This window comes from Pristiophorus japonicus, chromosome 16 (genome assembly GCF_044704955.1).
Source record: "Pristiophorus japonicus isolate sPriJap1 chromosome 16, sPriJap1.hap1, whole genome shotgun sequence".
Classification (NCBI taxonomy): domain Eukaryota; kingdom Metazoa; phylum Chordata; class Chondrichthyes; family Pristiophoridae; genus Pristiophorus; species Pristiophorus japonicus.
The window spans coordinates 15,389,519-15,408,528 of NC_091992.1; the positions used below are offsets into that span (position 1 = coordinate 15,389,519).

The following is a 19,010-nucleotide window of genomic DNA, read 5'->3' on the forward strand; positions in this document are numbered from 1 at the left end:
TTCAGGGACAAGTTTAGTTAACCAGAGATTCTTCCGGGGACATTGTTTGCCCGGGGACACAGTACCTCATCCGGGGACTGAACCCGGCAAACTGAGATGTATGGTCACCCTATGCTAATGGGAATACACAGAAAGGTGCCTATATGTTATCCTATTTGCGTTTAATGTTTTTACCCCCTCTATTGAGTTTTCCATACTACCTGCTATCCTTTACTAAGATGATAGACAACCTTGCCCCAGGCCTCTGCTGGCTCCTCGGGAGTCCAACAGGGATTAGGAAGTCAACAGTGTTGTGTGTCTGTAAAGCATGCACTCCCATGTTCCGCCACCAGGGAGCGCATCCCCTGAAGTCCCAAGGGATCCCAGCATCCCTTGGGAGCACTGTATATAAGCCGGCCCCTAAGGCCTGTTACTCTGGAGTGGCACTGTATATAAGACGGCCCCTAAAGCCTGTTACTCTGGAGTGTCTTAATAAAGACTGAGGTCACTGTTACTTCAACCTCTCTGTGTGCAGTCTCATCTGTGTCAGGAGCACAACAACTGGCGATGAGTACACGAATCCAACGCAAAGATGCAGCAAACTGTGAGCATCCTGGAGAAGTTCTCGGAGGGTGAGGACTGGGAAGCCTATGTCGAACGGCTAGACCAGTACTTTGTAGCCAATGAGCTGGACGGAGAAGGAAGCGCTGCAAAAAGGAGAGCGGTCCTCCTCACGGTCTGCTGGGCACCGACCTACAGCCTCATGAAGAATCTTCTGCCTCCAGTGAAACCCACAGATAAGTCGTATGAGGAGCTGTGTACACTGATTCGGGAGCATCTTAACCCGAGGGAGACCGTGCTGATGGCGAGGTATCGGTTCTATACGTACCAGCGATTTGAAGATCAGAAAGTGGCGAGCTGCGTCGCCGAGCTAAGGCGACTTGCAGGACAATGTGAGTTTGATGGCTACCTGGAGCAAATGCTCAGAGACTTTTTTGTACTGGGCATTGGCCACGAGACCATCCTACAAAACTTTTGACTGTAGAGACACCGACCCTCAGCAAGACCATTGCGATAGCACAGGCGTTTATGTCCACCAGTGATAACACCAAACAAATCTCTCAGCACACAAGTGCTAGCAATGTTCATAAATTAACTGGAACTGTGTTTGCAAGCAGAAATGTACAGGGCAGAAACCACGAGTGTGCAACTGCCAGCAGGCCTCAGGTGACCCAGCTGACTCACACAAAGGATGAATGCAAGGCAATTCACACCTTGTTGGCGTTGTGGAGGCTTCCATTGAGCCTATTTATGCCGCTTCAAAGGGTATGTTTGCAAGAGCTGTGGAACAATGGGGCACCTCCAACGAGCTTGCAGACGAGCTGCAAGCTCTGCAAAACCTGCTAACCACCACGTGGCAGAGGAAGATCGGTCCATGGTTGATTAAAGCAATTTCTAGCCTCAGAGAGAGGAGGCAGATGCTGAAGTACATGGGGGGGGGGGCACACATTTTCGACAAAATGTCCACCTATAATGCTAAACATAAAATTGAATGGCTTACCCTTGGCCATGGAACTGGACACTGGCGCTAGCCAATCCATCATGAGTAAAAAGATGTTTGAGAGACTGTGGTGCAACAAGGCAGTCAGACCAGCTCTGACCCCTATCCACACGAAACTGCGAACGTACACCAAAGAGCTTATCACTGTCCTGGGCAGCGCCATGGTCAAGGTCACCTATGAGGACACGGTGCACTAATTGCCACTCTGGATTGTCCCAGGCGTTGGCCCCACACTGCTTGGAAGAACCTGGCTGGACAAAATCCGCTGGAACTGGGATGACATGCGAGCGCTATCACATGTCGATGAGGCCTCATGTACCCAGGTTCTTAACAAATTTCCTTCCCTCTTTGAGCCAGGCATTGGAAACTTTTCCGGGGAGAAGGGGCGATCCACTTGGCCCCAGAGGCATGACCCATTCACCACAAGGCGCGAGCAGTACCTCACATGATGAGGGAGAGAGTGGAAATCAAGCTGGACAGGCTGCAATGCGAGAGCATCATCTCCCCAGTGGAATTCAGCGAGTGGTCCAGCCCGATTGTTCCAGTACTCAAAAGTGATGGAACGGTCAGGATTTGCGGCGATTATAAAGTAACTATTAATCATTTCTCGCTACAGGACCAATACCCGCGACCTAAGCAGACGACCTATTTGCGACGCTGGCAGGAGGCAAGACGTTCACCAAGCTCGACCTGACTTCGGCCTACATGACGCAGGAGCTGGAGGAGTCTTCGAAGTGCCTCACCTGCATCAACACGCACAAGGGACTGTTCATCTACAACAGATGCCCATTTGGAATTCTGTCGGCTGCAGCGATCTTCCAGAGAAACATGGAGAGCTTACTCAAGTCGGTACCACGCATGGTGGTTTTTCAGGACGACATATTGATCACGGGTCGGGACACCGTCGAGCACCTACAAAACCTGGAGGAGGCCCTCCAGCGACTTGATCATGTAGGGCTGCGGCTGAAGAGGTCGAAATGCGTCTTCATGGCAACAGAAGTGGAGTTTTTGGGGAGAAAGCGGATGGCATTTGGCCCACAGACGCCAAGACAAAGGCTATCAGGAACGTGCCCAGGCCACAGAACGTCACAGAGCTGCGGTCGTTCCTGGGACTCCTCAACTATTTTGGTAACTTCCTACCGGGGTTAAGCACCCTATTAGAGCCCCTACATGTGTTATTGCGCAAAGGTGAGAACTGGGTATGGGGAAAAAAAACAAGTAATTGCTTTTGAGAAAGCCAGAAACATTTTATGCTCCAATAAGCTGCTTGTAATGTATAACCCGTGTAAAAGACTCGTGCTAGCATGTGATGCATCGTCGTATGGAGTCAGGTGTGTATTGCAACAAGCTAACGTTGCGGGGAAGTTGCAACCTGTCGCCTATGCTTCCAAGAGCTTGTCTAAGGCCGAGAGGGCCTACAGCATGATTGAGAAAGAGGCATTAGTGTGTGTGTTCAGGGTAAAGAAAATGCATCAGTACCTGTTTGGCCTCAAATTTGAGCTGGAAACCGATCATAAGCCCCTCATATCCCTGTTCGCTGAAAACAAGGGGATAAATAATAATGACTCAGCCCACATACAAAGGTGGGCACTCATGCTATCAGCGTATAACTATACCATCTGCTACAGGCCAGGCACCGAGAACTGTGCGGATGCTCTCAGTCAGCTACCATTGCCCACCACGGGGGTGGAAATGGCGCAGCCTGCCAATGTGTTGATGGTGGTGCAGCCCGCAGACTTGTTGATAGTCATGGAAGCGTTTGAAAATGATAAATCACCTGTCACGGCCTGCCAGATTAGGACTTGGACCAGCCAAGATCCTCTGCTGTCTCTAGTAAAAAACTGTGTACTGCATGGGAGCTGGGCCAGCATCCCCGTTGAAATGCAAGAGCTAATCAAGCCGTTCCAGCGGTGAAAGGACGAGCTGTGTGTTGTGGGGTAACTGCGTAGTGCTACCCAAAAAGGGCAGGAAGACATTCATCTCGGATCTCCACAGCACACACCCGGGTATAGTAATGATGAAAGCGATAGCCAGATCCCACGTGTGGTGGCCCGGTATCGACTCTGACTTAGAGTCCTCTGTACGGCAAAGCAATGTGTGTGCTCAGTTGAGCAATGCGCCCAGAGAGGCATCACTAAGTTTGTGGTCCTGACCCTCCAGACCATGGTCGAGGATCCATGTCGACTATGTGGGCCTGTTTCTCGGTAAAATGTTCCTGGTGGTGGTGGATGCTTTTTCAAAATGGATTGAATGTGAAATAATGTCGGGAAGCACCGCCACCGCTACCATTGAAAGCCTGAAGACCATATTTGCCACCCACGGCCTGCCTGACATACTGGTCAGTGACAACGGGCCATGTTTCACCAGTGCCGAATTTAAAGAATTCATGACCCTCAATGGGATCAAACATGTCACCTCGGCCCTGTTTAAACCAGCCTCCAATGGGCCAGCAGAGCGGGCAGTACAAACAATCAAACAGAGCCTGAAACGAGTCACAGAAGGCTCACTCCAAACCCGCCTGTCCTGAGTACTGCTCAGCTACTGCACGAGACCCCACTCACTCACAGGAGTGCCCCCAGCTGAGCTACTCATGAAAGGGACACTTAAAACCAGACTCTCGCTGGTTCACCCCAACCTGCATGATCAGGTAGAGAGCAGGCAGCAGCAACAAAATGTAAATGATGGTCGCGCCACTGTGTCACGGGAAATTGATCTGAATGACCCTGTGTATGTGCTAAACTATGGACATGGTCCCAAGTGGATCGCTGGCTCGGTGATAGCTAAAGAAGGGAGTAGCGTGTTTGTAGTCAAACTAGACAATGGACAAATTTGCAGAAAGCACCTGGACCAAACGAGGCTGCGGTTCACAGACTGCCCTGAACAACCCACAGCACACACCACCTTTTCCGAACCCACAACACACACCCAAAGGATCAACGACAACTCGTCGGACCAGGAAATCGAACCCATCATGCCCAACAGCCCAGCAAGGCCAGGCTCACCCAGCAGCCCTGCAGGGCCAACAACACGCCAGCCCAGCGAGGGCACAGCCAACACACCAGAACAGACATCTGTACTGAGGTGGTCCACCAGGGAAAGCAAGGCTCCCGACCGCCTCACCTTGTAAATAGTTTTCACTTTGACTTTGGGGGTGAGTGATGTGTATCTGTAAAACATGCACTCCCATGTTCCACCACCGGGGAGCGCATCCCCTGAAGTCCCAAGGGATCCCAGCATCCCTTAGGAGCACTGCATATAAGCCGGCCCCTAAGGCCTGTTACTCACTCTGGAGTGTCCGAATAAAGACTGAAGTCACTATTACTTTAACCTCCCTGTGTGCAGTCTCATCTGTGTTAGGAACACAACAAACAGGTGCTACTTTAGGTTCACTATTGCGTGTTTCAGGAATCTGTGGTGGAGCATATTAGCAGATACTGAAGCATCAACCTTTGAGTTCAACTTGAGGGTGAGTTGCCCAAAATGATGGTGATGGAGCATGTAGCCTTCTGCATGTAGCCTGCGCATAACTGAAATACCTGACATTCCAAAATCTACTGCAACATTTGATAGAACTGATAGAAATTTTGCATTGATGCTTGTCTGAAGTACAGGCGCTACAGATGGAATGTGGATTAAAAATGTAAAAATCGGATGAGCACTGTTCATTATAGCACCTCTGACATTGAGAGATTATTCATTATCTCAGCTGGTTGCAAAGATGACCAAAATTTGGACTGTGGATTTTCCATCACTCGTTTCCATGATCAGCGAGCAGGAGGTATGTGCTGACAGTGTGATTCACTGTCTTATGTCAGTTGATCCCAGCACTGATGGGCAGAAAGTTGATAAATAGTTCTGAAACTTTTTTAACTGGTCATAAAATGCTTAGGTGGCAGGAGTTACTGTATAACCCTGTGCTGCTATTTTGAATAGGCAACATTTTATTTTCCTATGCAGATTAAAACTATTTGCTTTAGGTTAAGAAAATATATTACAATTAATTATTACTATTATATAAGTAACATGTATGAAGGTAATTTCAATATATTTGAAATGTTTGTTTTCAAACACACACAACTTCTGTAAAATGTTCTTACATTACTTCAAAATTATTTGTGAGTCTAAATTTTGACCACATTTTTACACGTTAACTGTGTCTTAAAATTAAAGTACATATGCATTTTTTTTATAACTACATTCAAATATTAACGCAAACAGCCTTAATTTTATTGTTTTCTCCATTAATGTTGGTTTTACATCATGTATGTTGCTAATTTATTACTCAAACTAATAGATGCTTGTTGTGATACAGATATTTAACCATGAAGAGGAATATTACAGAAAATTCAACACGGGCTACAACAGGTACTTTACCTTAGAGATAGTTTATTTGGGGTGGAGAGTGGTCATACTATTAATTTATATTGTTCAAATTTGTAGTTATTTACTAATTTCCTCCATATTATATTTTAATTTCCCTCCTCCATTTTTGAGTCTTCCACACTAAGCACTTATCCTAAGAGTTGGAAGAGAAGCTGTCTGATGTATGTAATTTGGGCTAGCTACGAGAAAGTGTACAACAGTGTCTCGGTGATGTCCTATTGGTTTTTCCTGCCTTCCTGTGGAGAAGTGCTCATCATTGACTCTTTGATCCTTGATAGCAGTCCCAGTAGGAAAACTACATCCCACCACTCTTTGATACAGTGTATTGGAGATATCACTGTTGATATTCTGTAATAATTAACTGTGTTTTTACACTTGCACCTAGCCATGATATGTTTATTTGCACTTGTTACTCTTCTTGCAAGGGTTAAGACCATTCTGATCTTTTCTTTTTAATACAATAAAGTCAGGTTTACATTTTCGTTAACGAAAATTGCAAACAACATAACAATCAACCAATCTGTGGTCAATTTACATAATTGTTTTTGATCCTGTTATCTAAACCATTGGCTTACAAACTTTTCTGTGTGGGGTCCCCTGCAAATATTAGCACACTTCAGAGGCTCCTGTAAATATTAATACACTTCCAAGGAGCCTTATTCTAATTTGTAAAAGACAAGGTCAAGTATCTAAAACAGCTGGGATGTTGATTGATAGGTATGACTCTATGAGTATGACTTTGTCGGGCTGTTGTCGGGGTTAGTCTGTGGGACAGCTCTCTCAACAGTCCCCAGAAGTTAGTGAGGAGACCTTTTCAGGGTTGACTGAGGCTGGAATTGTCTTTGCCATGTCCTGATTGGATGCCTAGATCGCAGCTGAGTGGTCTGGGCAGATGAATGCAGTATTTAAATTCACCAGTTGTACACTGGAAACCAGAAGCTGCACGCTAAAGGGTAAAACCAGGTTGCTGACTATCCACAGCAACCGGTAGAAAACATCCAGTCAGAAGTATGTTTTTTGCTGTGTAGATAAAATGATGAAAATGAATTAAAGAAAGACTTGCATTTATATAGCTCCTTTCATGACCTCGGGGCCCAAAGCACTTTGCAGCCAATTTAGTATTTTAGAAGTGCAGTCACTGTTGTCCTGTAGGAAACGTGGCAGCCAATTTGCGCACAGCAAGCTCCGACAAACAGCAATGAAATAAATGACCAGATAATTTGTTTTTGGTGGTGTTGGTTGAGGGATAACTGTTGGCCAGGACACCGGAATAACTCTCCTACCATGGTGCCATGGGATCTTTTATATCCACCTGAGAGGGCATATGGGGCCTCAGTTTAATGTCTCATCCGAAAGATGGCATCTCCTACGGTGCAGCACTCCCTCAGCATGTGATACCTGATTGCACTGAAGTGCCAGTCTAGATACTGTGCTCAAGTCTCTGGAGTGGGGCTTGAACCCACAACCTTCTGACTTAGCCAAGAATGCTGCCGCTGAGCCAGGGCTGAATTAGTACTAGAATGTTGGTTAATAAGACCATTAGAAAAAAGCAAACAGAGCACAAGGGTGTATTTCTAGAGGGATAGAATTAAAAAGTAGAGAAGTCATGTTAAACCTGTATAGAACCTTGGTTAGACCACACTTAGAGTACTGTGAACAGTTCTGGTCTCCATCTTATAAAAAAGGATTTACTGAGATGATAGCAGAACTGAGTGGTTATACCTATCAGGAAAGATTGAACAGGCTGAGGGTCTTTTCTCTAGAAAAGAGAAGACTGAGAGGTGACTGATAGAGGTCTTTAAGATTCTGAAAGGGTTTGATAGGGTAGACATAGAGAAAATGTTTCCACTTGCGGGAGAGAGGAGAACTAGGAGGCATAAATATAAGATAGTCATTAATAAATCCAGTAGGGAAATCTTTACCCAAAGAATGGTTAGAATGTGGAACTTGCTGCCACAAGTAGTTGGGCAACTAGCATAGACGCATTTAAGGGGAAGCTAGATAAACACATGAAGGAACAATGAACGGAAGGATATGTTGGTGAGGTTAGGTAAAGAAAGGTGGGAGGAGGTTTGTGTGGAGCATAAACACCAGCATGGACCTGTTGGGCCAAATGGCCTGTTTTCTATGCTGCACATTCTATGTAATACCATGTAATAGAAGGTAGATATTGATGAAGTGTTCCATATATTAAATGCCATTTATTTGAAATCTGGAGATCCCCTTGGCCACTTTAGGTACTTTGAAATGCTGACAGATAAAAGTCTTGCACAGACTCCTTTTGTAATACCAGAATTTCCAGTGTCTGAAAATATTAGATTAACTCTGGTCTGCGAGCAAAAAGAGAAGCAGCCTTAGACTTTGGATCATGGATATGGAACTTTCAACCTTTTTAACAGATTTATGTAGAAATTGGTTACTAAAAAAATTGTCACCATCAAAGAAAGTTAAGTAAATTAACAGGTTAAATCTGCTCAAAGTGACTTTGTGTAAGCTATTGAAATAACTGTCTTTGGGATTGTTAATATGTTTCTTTTGAGTGATCTTTGTTCTATTCATTTTGTTTAGTAAGAACATTTTTCAAAGCTTAGTTCCAAGTTATGTATTAAGATTGAAATATTCACAGAATTAACTATTTTAGTTTGATATTTTTGTTGTTGTGGGGCAGGGGTATACTGAAGAGCAGGTTTAGAAAGTATCTGTACGATATTTGCCTTTAATTCAGCAGGTTGATTTTTTTTCTGGTACATATAATTATGGAGATATCATTATGTGATTCAAATGGTATTTTTCAGGATGCCTTCCTGTATTACTGTTCAATCAAAAGAAAAGAACCCGACTACCACTGACTTCAAATCCTATGGAACATGAGTCAGGCTCAAATAACCTTTTTCCTACAGCAGAGAGTTTTGATTCACCACCAGCAGGTAATCAAGATGTTTCCCCTCCACTCTTTCATCATTTTGGTACTTTATTTTTCCTCTTTTTATGCTTTATTTTCCGTCATATCTTTTTCATCGTTCCCTATCTTTTGATTCTTGCCTCAACGGAAACCTCTTCAAATGGGAAAGTAATTGTCTAATATCATGCATGCTTACAGGCCTCTACCACAACTTCTGTGAGTTTGTCTCTAGGACGGATGTGAAGATGCCTGGGATGTCTCTTCTGTGCCTCTTCTATTCCCCTCCTATCGTGTGGGGAAATCTCAAGCTGCCACTTGTTGCCTTTTATGGCTAAGATTGAGAACTCACCTTATTTAAAATCAAGGGTATTTGGACTTTCAGAAGGCTTTCGACAAGGTCCCACACAAGAGATTAATGTGCAAAGTTTAAAAACACATGGGATTGGGGTAGTGTGCTGACATGGATTGAGAACTGGTTGTCAGACAGGAAGCAAAGAGTAGGAGTAAATGGGTACTTTTCAGAATGGCAGGCAGTGACTAGTGGGGTACCGCAAGGTTCTGTGCTGGGGCCCCAGCTGTTTACATTGTACATTAATGATTTAGACGAGGGGATTAAATGTAGTATCTCCAAATTTGCGGATGACACTAAGTTGGGTGGCAGTGTGAGCTGTGAGGAGGATGCTATGAGGCTGCAGAGTGACTTGGATAGGTTAGGTGAGTGGGAAAATGCATGGCAGATGAAGTATAATGTGGATAAATGTGAGGTTATCCACTTTGGTGGTAAAAACAGAGAGACAGACTATTATCTGAATGGTGACAGATTAGGAAAAGGGGAGGTGCAATGAGACCTGGGTGTCATGGTACATCAGTCATTGAAGGTACAGCAGGCGGTTAAGAAAGCAAATGGCATGTTGGCCTTCATAGCGAGGGGATTTGAGTACAGGGGCAGGGAGGTGTTACCACAGTTGTACAAGGCCTTGGTGAGGCCACACTTGGAGTATTGTGTACAGTTTTGGTCTCCTAACTTGAGGGAGTGCAGCGAAGGTTCACCAGACTCACTCCCGGAATGGCGGGACTGACATATCAAGAAAGACTGGATCAACTGGGCTTGTATTCAATGGAGTTCAGAAGAATGAGAGGGGATCTCATAGAAATGTTTAAAATTCTGATGGGTTTAGACAGGTTAGATGCAGGAAGAATGTTCCCAATGTTGGGGAAGTCCAGAACCAGGGGTCACAGTCTAAGGATAAGGGGTAAGCCATTTAGGACCGAGATGAGGAGAAACTTCTTCACCCAGAGAGTGGTGAACCTGTGGAATTCTCTACCACAGAAAGTTGTTGAGGCCAATTCACTAAATATATTCAAAAAGGAATTAGATGTAGTCCTTACTACTAGGGGATCAAGGGGTATGGCAAGAAAGCAGGAATGGGGTACTGAAGTTGCATGTTCAGCCATGAACTCATTGAATGGAGGTGCAGGCTCGAAGGGCCGAATGGCCTACTCCTGAACCTATTTTCTATGTTTCTATGTTTCCACACAGTCATGATTTAGCTGTTTCGAGTTAGTAAATCCCTATTGTGATGGCAAACATTTCAGTGTTGGCCAGCATACGATATATCACTGCAGTACCATGTTAATTAAACAAACATAGTTAACACTGTAGAAAAGTTATTCTTTGCCATTTTTACATTTGAAGGAAAAGTTTGATATGTTTATTTGTTAAACTTTCAGGCAGCAAAGGATTAATACAAACCAGAGCACCAGGCAATCAGACCATGATACAGAACAATTACAGGGCCCAGTTTCAATATTCCAATGTACGGAGCAATGTGGACAAAGCAGGTAGTGGGATGGCACCACTGCCGAATTCTGCAAAATCCACGAATACTGGGTAGGTTATATAATACTGTAAGATGTGTTAATTTTGAGGATATCATTGTGTTTTACTTGCTTTGGATATAAAATCTATTTTAAATCAGAACTCCTGAAGGAGAAGTATCATCATTAGACGCCTTAGGGAAAAGAAAATCCAATTGTAAAGAATTATAATCAACTTCAGCATCCTTTGGTTTATTTCTGCTTTCAGTTAAAACAAAAAACATTGGAATAATTTGATTGTTGATGATATCTGGGAACGCAGGGCAGACTAGATTCAGCCTGTTAGCATCGTATTATGACCATCGCAGCTATTCCTGTAGTATACAAAAATGTAATTTTCTCAACCTCGGACAGAAGTTATTATTCTTTGTATACTGAAAGCGTAATGTTCTTTCCAATTGCATACTGACAGATGAGTGCGAAGTGATGGAGTGATTCACAGTGAGCATATGGGATGATTCACCTGCCTATTTTCTCTTCCTCTGTGGCCTGCAATTGCTGTTTTTTCTTCATGGCATAGCTGGAATTGGGGACTTTTCAGGTTTGAATCTATCTGAGCCTAATTCTGCTCCTGCTAAAGCACCAAAAACGACCCTAACTAAAGTTACGAATAACATTCTGTGTGATTGTGGCTTGATGCATTATCCCTCCTATCCTCCGTGACCTCTCTGCAGCCTTCCACATGGACCATCACACTACCCTTCTCCAAAGCCTCCTCTCAATGTTTAGCTTCATGGGTTTGTCTTTACTAAAGTTCCACTTTTACCTGTCTGATCATGGCTAGATCATCTCTAGCAATGCCTTTCTCTCCCACGCACACACTGTCTTGTACAGAGTTTCCCAAGGATCCATCCTTGGCCCTCCTTTTCATCATCTATGTGCAGCCCCTTGTCCACATAATCTACTCCCTGCTATAGGTACTAGGAAATATGTATACCATTAATTACATTTAAATAGGCCTATGTAACCTGAGCTTTTCCCCTTTGTCCATTCGCGTGTGCGCTTTGGCTGCCGCTCCGGACCCGAGCCGTTCAATACTTTTTCCACTTTTTCACCCTTTTTTTCTTTTCTCTCTATTTCTCCCTGACCGCTCTCTCCTGTCGTCCTGCCTCCTTTCATCTCTCCTCTCTTGGATACTCTGCCCTCCCAAATCCCTACCCCAATCCGACATTACTTTTCGACCATCCTAATCTCCTGCAGCCGTCCCAGACTTGACTCCCTCTTAGATAAGCCTACAGCTTCCCTCTGTGCCTCTCTTGGCATCCTACAAAGGGTCCATCAAATCACTCTTCACTGCCTCCTTACGAGCAGCAATACCAATTATCCCATCCTACTCCCTTGCCTACCTTCCCGCTCAGTGCACCTACTGGGGCTAATATTGCCAATTCTCCTCCCCAGTCAACTAATCCCCCTCCAGCGCTAACCCTGTGGACGCTGGCAGTGGGGCAGCCATCACCGATCCTCTCCCTCCAGAATGTCCGTTCACTTGTGAACAAAGCCTTTGCCATCCATGAGCTTATTGTGGATGATTGCATCGGCATCATGGCCCTGCCAGAAACTTGGTTGAAGGGTGATGACACCTTACCCTTAAATGAAGCCTCCCCGCCTGGCTATACTTTCCATCACTTTCCCCGCTCAGACCGCCGTGGTGGCGGTGTGGCTCTCATCACCAAATCACACCTTGGTCTGTCCCCCTCCGGCACTTTATCCTCCTTTGAGCATCTCACCTTATTCCACCCCTCTCACCTCATTTAAAATTCTCGTTCTCTACCAACCACACAAGTACCATAAAAATGTCATTATTGAGATATCTTCACTGCTTTTCTCCTTCAACCTCTACACCAAACGACTTCTCATTCATGGTGATTTCAACTTCCATCTCAATTCATCATGGTCTCTCTCCTCTGAGTTCACGAGTTCCTATTCTCCCTTAATGTCTCCCTCCATGTAAACTCCTCAACCCATATTCACGGCCACCCCCTCGACCTTGCCATCTCTCGTGGCCTAGCTGCTCCCATCGTGTTAATTACAGATAAGGCCATCTCTGACCACTTACTCGTATCGCTCTACACCCACATCCCCCTTCCACCCAACCCCCAACCCTATATCCTTCTGTGTCCGCCCCTGAGAAAAACTCTCTCTCAACTCTCTTATAACTGCATTTATGAAATCCCAACTGTCCAGCCTTTGGCCCTCCATTCACCATGACATTTCTGCAGCTACCGATCTGCTCAACCATACCCTCACCACCACCTTTGATGCCTTAGTTCCTACTAAAACGATTACTCTCTCTCACCCTGGCCGTTCCCCCTGGTATGGCCCTCGTCTTCGCTCCCTTAAATCCAAGGGACGCAGACTTGAATGGATATGGCAAACAACTGGTTTAGCCATTCAGCATAAGATCTGGCTGGACCACGTAAAGCTCTATCGGATCCTGCCCTCTGCCAAAATTGCTCACTATTCCAGAATCATTCTGGAATGCAAAGATAAACCCCGGTTTCTATTCTCCACTGCTAACTGTCTTCTTAAACTCCTCTCCCCATCTCCTTCACCCTCACCTCTGACAACAAGTGTGAGGAGCTCATGGACTTTTTTGTCTCTAAGATTGAGACCATCCATTCAGCTGCCTCTGCCACTTCCCTTCCTTCCCCAGCCCATTGGACCAAACTTCCTCCAAGGTTCCCCCTTGCCCTAGCCTGAACTTACATCTTTCTCCAGTTTCTCTCCGATCTCCACTCATGACCACTCCACACACATCTTGTCCATGAGATCCACTTCCTGCTCCCTCAACTCTATTAACACCAAACAGCTGACCACTCAACTTCCTTTTCTGGCTCCCATGTTAGCTGACATTGTTAACGGTTCTCTCCTCAGGTACTGTCCCCCTCAAATCTGCCGTCATCACCCCTCTCAAAAAAACAACCCTTAACTCCTCCATCCTTGCAAACTACCGCCCGTCACTAGCCTCCCTTTCCTCTTCAGTCCTTGAAAGTGTTGTCGCCTCCCAAATCCGTGCCCATTTTCCCCGCAACTCCATGTTTAAATCCCTCCAATCAGGTTTCCGTGCTTCCCACAGTACCAAAATGGCTCTCATCAAAGTCACAAATGACATCCTTTGTGACTGTGACAAAGGTATCCCTCCTCGTCCTTCTTGACTTCTCTGCTGCCTTTGATACGATTGATCACCATCCTTCTCCAACGTCTCTCCACCGTGGTCCAGCTGGGTGGGACTGCACTCGCCTGGTTCCATTCTTATCTATCTAATGGTAGCCAGAGAATCACCTGCAACGGCTTCTATTCCCACTCCCGCATCGTTACCTCTGGTGTCCCCCAAGGATCTATTCTTGGCCTCCTCCTATTTCTCATCTACACGTTGCCCCTTGGCGACATCATCCAAAAACACAGCTTCAGTGAGGTAGAGCTGATGACACCCAGCTCTACCTCACTACCACTTCTCTTGACCCCTCCACCATCTCTAAATTGTCAGACTGCTTGTCTGACATCCAGTTCTGGATGAGCAAAAACTTTCTCCAATTAAATATTAGGAAGATTGAAGCCATTATTTTCGGTCCCCGCCACAAACTCCGTTCCCTAGCCACTGACTCCATCCCTCTCCCTAACACATGTCTGAGGCTGAACCACGCTGTTCGGAACCTTGGTGTCATATTTGACCCTGAAATGAGCTTCCGACCACATATCCGCAGCATGCCTAAGACCGCCTATTTCCACCTCCATAACATCGCCCATCTCCCTCCTTGCCACAGCTCATCCGCTGCTGTAGCCCTCATCCAAGCCTTCTGTTCCCTCTAGACTTAACTATTCCATCGCATTCCTGGCTGGCCTCCCATATTCTATCCTACATAAACTAGAGGTGATCCAAAACTCAGCTGCTCATATCCGAACTTGCACCAAGTCCCATTCATTCATCCTGTGCTCGCTGACCTGTATTGGCTCCCGGTTAAGCAATGCCTTGATTTCAAAATTCTGTTTTCAGATCCCTCCATGGCCTCGCCTCTCCCTATCTCTGTAATCTCATTCAGCCCCACAACTCCCCAAAGTATCTGTGCTCCTCAAATTCTGCCCTCTTGAGCATCCCTGATTATAATTGCTCCACCATTGGTGGCCGTGCCTGCTGTTGCCTAGGCCCTAAGGTCTGGAATTCCCTGCCTAAACCTCGCCGCCTCTCTATCTCTCCTCCTTTAAGATGCTGCTTAAAACCTACCTCTTTGCCCTAATTTCTCCTTATGTTGGTGTCATATTTTTTGTCTTATAATACTCCTGTGAAGCACCTTGGGACGTTTCACTACGTTAAAGGTGCTATATAAATACAAGTTGTTGTTGTTGTAATCTTGGGGTCAGCTTCTTGTGTACTGCCTCTCTGCCTCTCCACCATCTATCTTGACACCTGCACTGCTTCTGTACTGTCAGAATGCTTTTCAGACATCTAGGGTTGGATGAATCATAACTTCTTCCAGCAAAACATTTGAAAGACTGAAGCTATTGTCTTCAACCCCAGCCACAATCTCTGATCCCTTGACACTGACTTGATTCACCTTCCCAGCACTGTCACAGGCTGAAACAGACTGTTCACATTTTCGGCATTCTGTTATAACACGAGTTGAGTTTTCAACCCCGTATGCTCTCCATCACAAAGACTGCGTACTTTAACCTCTGTAACATGCCCACATCTGCTTTGACCTCAGCATTTGCCTTCCTTGTGCTCCTGTGAAGAATCTTGGGATTTTTTTTTGTATTATAGGTGCTATATAAATGCAAGTTATAATAAGAACATAAGAACTAGGAGCAGGAGTCGGCCAGTTGGCTCCTCGAGCCTGCTCCGCCATTCAATAAGATCATGACTGATCTGCCCTATTGTCGTTGTTGTGGGAATTTTGATCAAAATGATCCTGTGCTTTAATAAACCTTTTTAATTAAAAAAAAAATCTTTTTATTTTGCTGTTTTCTTTATTTTGTCATTTTTCCTTGTGGGGCTGATTCTGTGATTGCTTCATAGGCATCAGGGATTGGAGAATTGGGAGTGCAAGAAATTTTTCTGGGCTGCAATTCTGCTGTCTGCGCCATTGTGAGTGCGTATACCCATTTTGTGCCCAAATCTCATTAAGGTCCCAGATTTGATGTAAACATATTCAAATGAGGGCCTAGCACAATTCTGCGATTTTCCCCATTTTTGTTCTTTTAGTGGTCATTTGAAATGGGTGATGGAATTCTGAAAGGGTAATATGTTTTATGTTTTTATTACAATGTTTAAATTACATTTTTACAACTGGGCTGTTTTTATTAGACATTTTTCTCTATCTCTGAAAGTGTTGTTAATATTTTTGAAAGAAAACTGTTTGGGGCACCTTTTTATTACATTTGAAGGTAAGTTTGTTTTTAATATCCTTAAATATTACATTTTTTCAATTAGCTATCTAATTTGCTTTGAAGAGTTTATGGACTCTGCTTCAAAAACATGTTGTGGCAAATGAATTCAAACCACTCTCTGTATAAGGAATAATTTTCTAACTGTAAGAATAGACAGAGGCTGCAGTCCTTGTCTATGTATCAGAAATTAAAGTTCTAGATGCAGGAGTCAAGTTTATTAAATATTACCTAAATATACTCACAGACAACACCCTGGAACACATAGCGATCCTTTGCTGTAGAAGATCACACATTACAGTTGTTGAGCTCAACTTTCTTGATCTCTTCCTTCAGTTTCAGCTTCTAATTTCGTGTTAACAATCTCGTCCTTTTTATATCTTTCTAACTGTATTACGTCATATACATTCCTTTATACACTTTGCCCCAACTAGTACCAGTCTTTATCAAGAAGTTCCAGGGCCCAGCAGGAGCTGCTGGTGTTTAGATTAAGCAAAGCATAGAATGTACCATTTTATGGATATACTACAGATAAGTTAGTTTCTAAGCATGCATGAATTGTATGAAAGTTCAGAATTAAATGGAATTACTGTGTTGTTTCACCCTGTGATCAGGCTGTTTGTGATGTCTGGGAAGATGGCCATGATCAGCAAAGTTCTGCAGGCTTATAGCCTTAGTACTTAATACAAAATGGATTCCTCACTTACAAAATTGGTTCCTCACTTGGTCTTGATTCCTTAATATACCCTCCCTGTCATCAAGGGCAAGCACTGGTGAACCAAACAGTAACAGCACATATGCAAGACTGTATGATGGAAATAAACTGGTTGCATTTTCTTTGGGCTGTATTGTGGAGATTAGTTTCAAAAGGGAGAGGGAGGACAGAGTTCAGATCTGTTCCAAATCCTCTTATATATTTATCCTCTTATTAGCTTATTTATAAATCTCCCTCAGCTGCTCCAGGCTCACGCTGCCTCTGTTGTCAGGGAGATGCTTATTTATATTTGGAACAGGTCTTCCCTCTCCCGATCTGGTGGGGTCCTTCGGAGTCTCTTCGGCCAGCTTAGAGCCGGCCTTGGTGGCGGCTACCTCGTAGTCCTTTCGGCCGGTGGCCCAAACTGCGGAGGCGAAAGCAGCTGGAGGAGCAGCGGCGGAGCCACTGTCGGGCATGTGGCGCGGGTAATGGTGGCGGCCGCTCTGACTTCTCCCACGACCCTTCGAGAAGCTAAAATGGAGCAGGGCCCCAGCGTCTCTCATCCCCTCCCCTCATCACACCTCAGATCTCCCACCACCTCTCCTGAAGGCGCTGCTCAGTGCCGAGCTTATGGCTCACAACCCACCGTAGGTAATTAGGCCCGTACAGTAGATCCTGGTCTCCAGTTGTCTCGGACCCACTTGCCACTGGACCAAGACCTTGCTCTGCCAAACCTGTGTGGTAGCCGATGTGCAACGGCCACCCCATGTTAAAAGAACTCATGCACAAGCATCTTCTACCCTTCAAAATGAAGTTCAGGACCTGGAACATCAGGACTCTCATGGACAACCCCAACAGCGACAGACCGGAATGCCACACCGCCATCGTTGCCCGGGAATTTAGATGCTTCAGTGTCAACATCGCCGCCCTAAGCGAGACCCGGCGGGCAGGAGAAGTCCAGCTCAAAGAACAAGTTGGAGGTTACACCTACTTCTGGAAAGGCAAACCAGAGGAAGAATGATGCCACAATGGAGTTGGTTTCGCCATCAAGAATGAGCTGGTCGATTGCCTCAGAGACTCCCACTGCGGGATTAGCGAACGTCTCATGACTCTTCGGCTCACCCTATCCCGGAACCAGTGCACCACAGTTATCAGTGCCCCAACACTCGACGCAACAGATGAGGCCAAAGAGGCATTCTACTCCAGCCTCGAACAATCCCTGTCCCGTGTCCCTACGGACGACAAACTGATCCTCCTCGGCGACTTCAAAGCCAGAGTCGGTAAGGACATGCACCTCTGGGGAGGCGTGATCGGCAAAGAGGGGGTAGGGAAAACCAACTCCAGTGGTACCCTGCTCCTGACAAAATGCCAAGAACATGACCTTGTCATCACCAACACCTTGTTCCGCTAGAAGAACAAGTACAAGGCATTGTGGCAACACCCTCGCTCCAAACACTGAGAACTGCTCGACTACGTCATCGTTCGAGCGAGGGATCGCAAGGACGTGCGCGTCACCCGCGCCATGACAGGAGTCGACGACTGTTGGATGGACCATCGCCTAATCCATTCCGTCATCAACATTAATATAGCGTCAATGCGACGATGGCAACAGAAGCAATGCCACAGAAAAATCAATGCCGGGGTACTCAAAGACTCAGCTAAGAGAGCTCTATACAGCCAGCGCCTCACTGCTAACCTGGCAACCCTCGATGACCCCGAGACGCAGAGTGCCCACAGCGCTTGGTCTGCCCTCCAGGCCACCTTAACCAGTTCCTGCGAAGAGACGCTCGGTCACTCAACCAGGAAACACCAGGACTGGTTTGATAAGAATGACCAGGAGATCCAGGAGCCAATAAACCGCAAGCCTAATAAAGGGCATTTCTGAACTTAAAGCAACAACCCAACTCTGGAGCAGCAAGGCAGCTCTACAGGCAGCTGAAAGCCGAGGTCCAACAAAAAACCTGCGACTTAAAGAATAGAAGGTGGATGGAGAAAGCACAGGAGATTCAGCAGCTGGCCAACAGCCATGACATGCGAGTATTCTTCACCGCAGTCAAGTCCATCTATGGCCCAAGCATCCAATGCCCCACTCCACTGCTGGCCAAGAACGGGGAGACACTCATCAAGGACACCGAGGCAGTCAGGGCCTGCTGGAAGGAGCACTTTGAAGATCTCCTTAATTGAGACTCTGCCTTTGACACAAGTGTCCTCGACTCCAAATCGCAGCATGC

General features: G+C 45.6%; 1 protein-coding gene across 3 annotated transcripts in view; it reads left to right on the forward strand.

Annotated features, from left to right (window-relative positions):
* Positions 1-19,010, forward strand: part of LOC139226346 (spermatogenesis-associated protein 22) — a 135,185-nt gene that overhangs the window by 49,849 nt on the left and 66,326 nt on the right. For all 3 annotated transcript variants that reach the window (XM_070857035.1, XM_070857034.1, XM_070857033.1), the window contains 3 exons: positions 5,853-5,905; positions 8,719-8,850; positions 10,557-10,716. In XM_070857035.1, the coding sequence (XP_070713136.1) occupies positions 5,863-5,905; positions 8,719-8,850; positions 10,557-10,716 (335 nt within the window). In that variant the 5' untranslated portion in view covers positions 5,853-5,862. The remainder of the gene's footprint in view (positions 1-5,852; positions 5,906-8,718; positions 8,851-10,556; positions 10,717-19,010) is intronic.